This window comes from Physeter macrocephalus, chromosome 10, assembly GCF_002837175.3.
Source record: "Physeter macrocephalus isolate SW-GA chromosome 10, ASM283717v5, whole genome shotgun sequence".
NCBI classification, from domain to species: domain Eukaryota; kingdom Metazoa; phylum Chordata; class Mammalia; order Artiodactyla; family Physeteridae; genus Physeter; species Physeter macrocephalus.
In genome coordinates, this window is record NC_041223.1 from 7,856,101 (window position 1) to 7,864,462 (window position 8,362).

At 48.6% G+C, this 8,362-nt stretch overlaps 1 protein-coding gene across 1 annotated transcript; it reads left to right on the top strand.

The window, feature by feature from the left end:
- Positions 1-3,181: 3,181 nt before the first annotated feature.
- Positions 3,182-4,158, top strand: MAS1 (MAS1 proto-oncogene, G protein-coupled receptor). Its single transcript, XM_007130892.2, is given in 2 exon segments — positions 3,182-4,025; positions 4,028-4,158. Coding segments are annotated over 2 exon segments (975 nt in total).
- Positions 4,159-8,362: the final 4,204 nt, after the last annotated feature.

Here is an 8,362-nt window from a genome sequence, read left to right on the forward strand (position 1 = left end):
GCCTCCTATTTTCCAGTTTGCTACCTTTAGTACTCGGACTTCAGCAGTTAGTTCTCAGACACTGCTGGGATCTCCAGTCGAGGGCTCCTATTTCCAGTTCACCCCCTGTCACCTCTCTCCTGGCCTCACTTTTCTCCTAACTCTATTGAGTTCCGTAGTCTGTGTGCTGTAGTGTGTCCCCCACTTTCTATGTGCTATAATGTGTCCCCCGCTTTCCACTGCAGCAGCCTGGTAGAACCCCGTCCTGGTTAAATCCATCTCTCCTCTTTCTGCACACTCACACCTGGACAGCTGAGCCATAGCTAGAGAAAAGCACACGTCATGCCAATCATCTCTCTTTAAATTCATGAGCAGTAATCCAGGCAAGCTCTAAGGTTGGCCCGGAAATCTGGCTCTTTGTATATTTACCCAGTCCTTTCCCTCTTTCACCTAATTACTTCACTTCTTGCCCTCTCTCCTTAAACCCTTAACATCTCCTCACTCTTAGCGGATGACCTTGCTCCTGACTTTGCTGAAAAAAGAGATACCGCACATTCAGAAGAGAACTTCTTCCAACTTGTAACACTCCCTCTTCACTCGCTCCACCTGGCTGCATCCTAAACCACACACTCTGCCTTCCCTCCTGTTCCCATGAATAAATTATGCTCCTAGCTTCTCAGCTTCTTTCGCTTCCTTCTCTTCATTCCCCCAAGCTCTAAACTTTGAAACGCTCCAAGTCTCAGTCCTTGGACCTCTTCTCCTTTTTAGTGACCCGTATTTCATAGGTGATCCCATCTAGCCTCATGATTTTATGTTTCACCTCGTTTGTGTGTGTGTGTGTCTGTGCATCATGATCTTTATTTATTTGTAACGTTTTTCTTGGAGTTGAGTTGCTTTACAATGTTGTGTTAGTTTCTGCTGTACAGCAAAGTGAATCAGCTGTACGTATATGTATATCCCCTCCTTTTTGGATTTCCTTCCCATTTAGGTCACTGCAGAGCATCGAGTTCCCTGTGCTATACAGTAGGTTCTCATTAGTTATCTATTTTATACATAGTCGCGTATATATGTCAATCCCAATCTCCCAATTCATCCCACTCCCCTCCCCCCCTTGGTACCCATACGTTTGTTCTCTACATCTGTGTCTCTGTTTCTCCTTTGCAAATAAGGTCACCTGTACCGTTTTTCTAGATTCCACATATAAGCGATATTATACGATATTTGTTTTTCTCTTTCTGACTTACTTCACTCTGTAGGACTGTCTCTAGGTCCATGCACATCTCTGCAAACGGCACCGTTTCGTTCCTCTTTATGGCTGAGTAACATTTCACCTGTTTGCACACAGCCTACGTCTGCTCCCACACCCCAGCTCCCGACATGCTCTGAGACAGCTCTGTCTGGCTGTTGCACGAGCTTCCCAAGCTCCGTATGGCCCCTCCCAAACTGCTCCCCTGCACATTGTCCATTCAGCAAGTGGCTACAAACTCTTCTCTTTTCCTTCAATAACTCATATCTCACCTGTTAGCAGTTAAAATTGCATCCAGAATCCAACCGTGTCTCACTGTCTCCAAAACCACACTCTGGTCTGCGCCGTGGTCTGTGCTTTACTTTTCTCTGTGACACTTATTACGATCTGACATCTATTTGTTTGTTGCTGTTGTTATTAGTTATTGGTTATTGACTGCCTCCCCACTGGAATATAAACTCCAAGAGGTTGATGCTTTGTCTGTTTCATTCACGGCTGTAGCCCAGTGCCTGAAACGGTGCCTGGCCTGCAGTTGGCACTGAAAAATATTTGGTGGATGAACTTGGGGAATATGGTTATCTTACCTACAAACTTCAAATAAAGCCTGGTCTGTATAGCAGCTCTTTGGTCAGCCATGCCATGGAGTTGTGAATTCTGGTCCTTGTGTTTGGCTCCTAAGAGTACCGGTGTCTATATCTTATCTAATTATGAAACAAAAGGAGAATCTGCTCCAGTAAAAATGATTTCCAGGATGTCATCAGAACAGCTGAGGGAAGGGTTAGTGGGGAGAGGGGTCTCAGGACCGTGGAGCCAGGGACCTCAGTGGGCTCCTGGATCAAACACCGGAGAGGAAACTAGCCTTTTCACCAGCCCACCTGCTCACACAGTATCACGTCTATGTACTGTTCTGCCTCAGGTGAGCTCGTTCAGAAAAGGCATCTGTCTACAAATTAACTTTCTAGAGGTTAATTATTTTGCACATATAGGACCCTATGGAGCACGAGGATGTGAATACACCTTGTTGAATTGCACCACCTCTTCCCCAGGGATGGTTTGCAGGACACACCTGGTCTGAGTAGGTGCTCAGCTTCGCCACAGATATTGAGACCACATAAAGCACATACCTTCTAATTGTTCACACTTTTGAAAATATTGGTACCCTACTGAACATACTTTTTCCATATTGAATATTGGTACCCTATTGAACCACATAAAGCACATACCTTCTAATTGTTCACACTTTTGAAAATATTGGTACCCTACTGAACATACTTTTTCCATATTGAATATTGGTACCCTATTGAACCACATAAAGCCCATACCTTCTAATTGTTCACACTTTTGAAAATATTGGTACCCTACTGAACATACTTTTTCCATATTGAATATTGGTACCCTATTGAACCACATAAAGCACATGCCTTCTAATTGTTCACACTTTTTGAAAATATTGGTACCCTCTCAATCACCCATCATTTATGGCACTTTATGCATCAAAAAGTGACAACCACAGCCTTGCCCAAAGATGTATTTTGTCATTGCATTTTAATGCGCTGAACCCGGTCTCTCAGGCCAGGAGATGAAGGCACAGAAGATGAGATGGTTTTCAAAACACCATTCAGAAAGCTAAGGCCGGACCGGATGTGGACACCAGGAATTTGATCCTCTTGCTTTGGCGGATCCCCTTTGGCGCTGAACCACAAGCAAGGAGTAGTACAGAATCAAAGGCTATTGGGGAGAATCAAAAAATATTATTAAATCAGTTCCCTCTCAGTGAAATGTCTAACTTTATCTTCGTTGGAAAGAGAATTGTGCAGTCTAGTAAACACTTTTCGTATAACTTGAAGGTTATAACCCGCAGCTGAAGTCTCCCTTTTACTGCGATTCATCAACCTGGATTTTTTCTTAAACTTATTTACAGCAAAATACCTGAAGAGCCCAGGCTGAGGTCCCCTCATGGGTGAGGCAAACGGGACATCATCTGTTGCTGAGGAGTCCCCGAACGCCTCAGCCAGCGGGAACACCTCAGGAGCAGAGCCGCGTCGGGAAATTCCCATCGTGCACTGGGTGATCATGAGCATTTCCCCACTGGCCTTTGTTGAGAATGGAATTCTCCTCTGGTTCCTCTGCTTCCGGATGAGAAGAAACCCCTTCACCGTCTGCATCACCCACTTGTCTATTGCGGACATCTCATTACTCTTTTGCATCTTTATTCCGTCTGTCGACTATGCTTTAGATTACGAGCTCTCTTCCGGCTGGTACTACACAGTTGTCACATTGTCGGTGACATTTCTCTTTGGCTACAACACGGGTCTGTATCTGCTGACAGCCATCAGTGTGGAGAGGTGCCTGTCCGTCCTGTACCCCATCCGGTACCGCTGCCGTCGCCCCAAGCACCAGTCAGCGTTCATCTGTGCCCTCCTGTGCGCACTTTCCTGCTCAGTGACCACCGTGGAATACGTCATGTGCATTGACGGGGAAGGACAGACTCACTCCCGAAGTGACTGCAGGGCGGTGATCGTCTTTATAGCCATTCTGAGCTTCCTGGGCTTCCCTCCGCTTATGGTGGTGTCCAGCACCATCTTGGTAGTGAAGATTCGGAAGAAGGCGTGGGCACCCCATTCCTCGAAGCTGTACCTTGTCATCACGGCCACCATCGTCGTATTCTTCATCTTCGCCGTGCCCATGAGGCTCCTCTACCTGCTCTGTTATGAGTAGTGGTCGACGTTCAGGAACTTGCACCACATTTCTCTTCTCTTCTCTACAATCAGTAGCAGCGCCAACCCTTTTATTTACTTCTTCGTGGCAGCAGCAGGAAGAAGCGGTTCAAGGAGTCCTTAAAAGTGGTTCTGACCAGGGCTTTCCAAGATGAGAGGCAACGCAGGCGCCCGGAAGACCACACCACCGCCACTGGAGCCGAGACTGTCGTCTGACAGGTGGAGGAAATTGTGGACAAAAGCAGTGGGACGCAGAAGAGCTAGGGTTTGTGCTTGGGATGCAGCTGAATATCTCCTAAATACGATATAGAAGGACACCTTACCCCATATGCGTGAGATGCTAATTAATGCTGAGGCTGTACTCTTGCGCTGTACCTTCTGGAAATGCCTAAATACGTGCTGGAACTCTATCCCTTCTGTAGCTTTCAAAAATCTCCTTCTGTTCCTCTTCAGCTCTCCTGGCAGCATTTTCCCATGAACTATAAAAATTACTCCAGCAGGAACGTTTACATATGTGTACAGGAAAGGGTACAAGTATTTGATGGACCTTGAGAAGGTGAAGCCATATAGCGGGAAGAACATGGGTTTTGGAGTCAGGCTGACTCTGTCCTTTGCTGCTGGTGTGACCTCAGGTTTAACCCCCAGGGACCTCATTTCCTCAGTATAAAATGGTAACAGTAATAGTCCATAGCTCCCGGGCTTGTGGTGAGGATGAAACCAGAACACGAGGTATGCAAAGCATCTGGCACACCTCCGTGTTAAGAAACCTCAGTCTTTCTGATGCCTTTAAGTGGAAGAAGAAATACACATTTCTGTCCTGTAAAGCACAGACACACACAAACACAGACATGCATACACACACACACACGTGTACGCACAACTCTATGGCGTACAAACATTGTTACATGTTTTTAAATGTTGAATGTTCTTTCTGTTTGCTACATGAGAACTTTTCATGGGACGACACTTCTATAGAAAACATCTGCAGGTATTATAACCCCCCAACCGTCATGTGTTAGAGCATCATTTCCTGTTGTGAGGGAAAACATTTGGCTACCAGTAGAGGAATTTCTCACGGCTTCCCTTCCCTCTGTGGGAATGCTTGATGTAAAGAAAGTCTGTTTTGAAATCTTTTGCTGGATATAAATGTTTATGAATGAAACTTCCTTCACGAGTTCATGAGGGTGATTGTGCTTGTAGAACCTCACCACTCTCCCTGCCCCGCCCCGCCCTCATGAAGTGGCTGATGTATTTATAGCCACAAAGTTCCCGCCTGCACGTGGGTACAGGGTCCTGAGCATATTCTTCTGTCATTCCTGGAAGGAGGTTCAGTAGCAGGGGCTGAGGAGGGTGTGGCCATATCTCGGAGGGAACCCAGACATTTCTCCCAAGACAGATCTCTGCAGGATTTCATTGGCATCTCAGTGCACTGCTGCTCGCCTGCTGTGACTTGTGTCTGTACCTCCAGGCACGAGGTCCCAGGCTTTAGCTGGGAAACCCATCGTAGCTTATAGACTACGTTGCTGTGTTTGGTTTCCTGCTGCCCCTTCTGGATGTCCCACGGAATTGGCAATGCTTCATGTGACTCTGGGGGAGTAAAATGTTCACACCCATGAATCAGCTCATTAATATTTCTGTAACTGTGGGTCTCCGAAGCTTCAGAGAAGCCGTGATGAAGTGGTTCTCTGTTACCACCTGTTTCTGTTCCATCCTCTTCCTTTGCAGGAAACGGTTGCCTGTAACCATGGGGCCAGCCTCGCTGGGAGCGATGCGCGAGGCTTTCCCACCCAGCCAAGCTTGGAGGCAGGAGGCTCTTCCGTGGGTGATGACATCTGATTCAGAAACAAGGCAGCTTGCTTTCAGGAGCCCAGATGGGTGTGGAACAGTGACATTTAGGATGATCTTATTTTTGATTGAAAACACAGCATCTTCGCTGGGAAAGAACAGAATATGGAGATCAGAGTCACTCTCCTCTGTTCACCATCGTCTGCCCTGAGGCCGCGCTGCCACTGGGTTAGTGAAAAAGGGATCAACCTCATCTCATCTCCAGGGGATCTTGGTCTCAAAGAGGAACTTAAATACTCTTAGAAACCAGGAAATTTCTACACCGCTGAGACCACTTGTCTCTGGCCATGGCATCTGCCCTGTCTGTGAGCCCCCCGTGTGTCATCTCTCGCCCTGTCTGGGAGACCTCTGGTGGCCCTGGTCCAGTCACTCTCACCGTGTCCCCCTCATTCTCTGTCTCACCCAGACTGCTGAGCGGGCAGAGAACCCTCCCCGTGGTCTGATTAGGGCTCCAACCGAGGTGCGGTTCTAGCAGGCTGGCCTCTTGTCAGGGGCCCGTGAACTCTTCCTCCATAACCTGGGCAGCTCTTCCAAAACCCCTCTCTCTCTGAAATCTCTCTGTCTGGAACCTTTCCCCTCACTGTCACTCTCTCTTCACTACCTTCAGTCATAGATGACTGAAAAAAAAAAGAGTCAAGCCATTAGGCAATGACTCTCAGATCCGCCTCCATCTAGGAGGACCCCAGTCTTCGCCATTCCTTTCCTCTTCATCTCCACTCTGAAGCTTTTTCTTCTCTTCCAAATTTTGCTGTCCACCAGCCTCCCAGACAATAATCCTACGCTTATATTAGCAACCAAAGTGGTTTTCTTTTCCTTTGGCTGCACGGCGTGACATATGGGGGTCTTAGCTCCCCCATCAGGGATTGAACCCACGTCCCCTGCAGTGGAAGCGCGGAGTCCCAACCACTGGACCGCCAGGGAAGTCCCAAAGTGGGGGTTTTTTTTTTAAGTGAAAAACCAAGTCTTTGAAGTGGTCCACAATGTTCTCCATGACCTGTGGCCCCCGTCTGACTCTCCGGGGCTCGTGGGGCTCACTTCTCCCGCCCCTCCTACCTCCTCGAGATCCTTTGGAAATGCCAAGTGCACTCCTCTTCCTGGGCTTTCCTCTCCAATGTTCCTTCTGCCTGGGACGCTTCCCCACAGGTCGCTGCTCCCCCTCTCCCCTCAGGCTTGGTCAGATGTCGCCTCAGCCGAGGGCTCTCTGCCACCAGACAACAGCCCCTGCCCCCTCTCTTCTCCTCCCCGGTTCTCCTCAGCACTCATGATCATCACTGTGTCACACGTCGATTGGCTCGTCTGTGCCTCTAGAGGGTCAGCTCCCTGGAAGTGCAGCTAGAATCCACTGCTCCCCTCTCTGGGCTCCATTTCTCCCGTGAACACGCAAGCTCCATCGCTTGCATCTTCACACAAACCAATAGTTCAAACAGGAAAGCCGTTCTCCACACTCCTGTTCAGCTGCTCCGCCGTCTCTCCTTCCCTTCACAGACAACCTTCGGGAAAGGCCCTTGCACGCTCATGCTCTGTACTTTCTCCTTACCAACCCCTCCACCCCCTGCAGCCTGACTCCAGACCTTCCCACCACATTGTAATTGGCCCAGTGAGGAACAAGAGTGCCTTCCACGTTGCGCAGCTGATGGGTTCTCTTCTGCTCACACCGCTTGTGGCATCTGACACGCTGGCCATCCTCTTCTTCTCGGATCCTAGTTAGCCACTCTCCTTCCAGCTCTCATTTGAATCCAGTCCTCCCTAGTCTGAGTCATCTCATCTCTGTCACGGCTCTTTCTCTGCTCCTCCTTTATTTAGTTATTTTTTATTGGAGTCGAGTTCATTTACAATGTTGTGTTAGTTTCTGCTGTACGGCAAAGTGACTCAGTTGTACACACGTACATGTATGCGTTCTTTTTCATATTCTTCTCCATTATGGTTTACCTTAGGGCATTGAATAGAGTTCCCTGTGCTGTACAGTAGGTCCTCGCTGTTTACCCTGCTCCTCCCTTAAACGTGTCTGTGTTTCCCGGGATTCAGCGCCTGGGTCTCTGCCCTTCCCCCTCTGCACGATCTCCCTGATCCACAGTCGCTCGCATAGTCATGACCCTCAACTCTGCGCTCACTGACAAGACTCTTCACTGGGCTCTAGTCCTGTACGTTCAGCCACCTAAAGGACACTTGAACTTGATGCAACACCTCAAGCGCAGCCTGTTCAGTCTCCACCATTCCTCCCGTATTCCTGTCTCAGGGTGACAGCCTAGTCGCCCTGTCACCCAAGCGATTCTATTCCCGTTGCTGAGATGGCCCTCCCCCACTCCTTCATCTGGCAAACTCCGCTTGTTCCTCCACATGCAGCTCCGGCAGCAGCCCCCTAGCTGCACCTGCCTGGAACCTGACTTCCTGGGTCACAAAATTTCACACCTTCTCTTTCCTGGTCTTTCTTCCTGCATCTTCTTCCTGCCCTCACTCTCAGCTGAAGCCTTGCTTCCCTTTACCAAGAATAGACGCCTTCCACATCTTACCCGCATCACGTCTTCCGATCCAGCTGCATCTCTCTGCACACAGGCTTCTTTCTCCTCGTCTCACT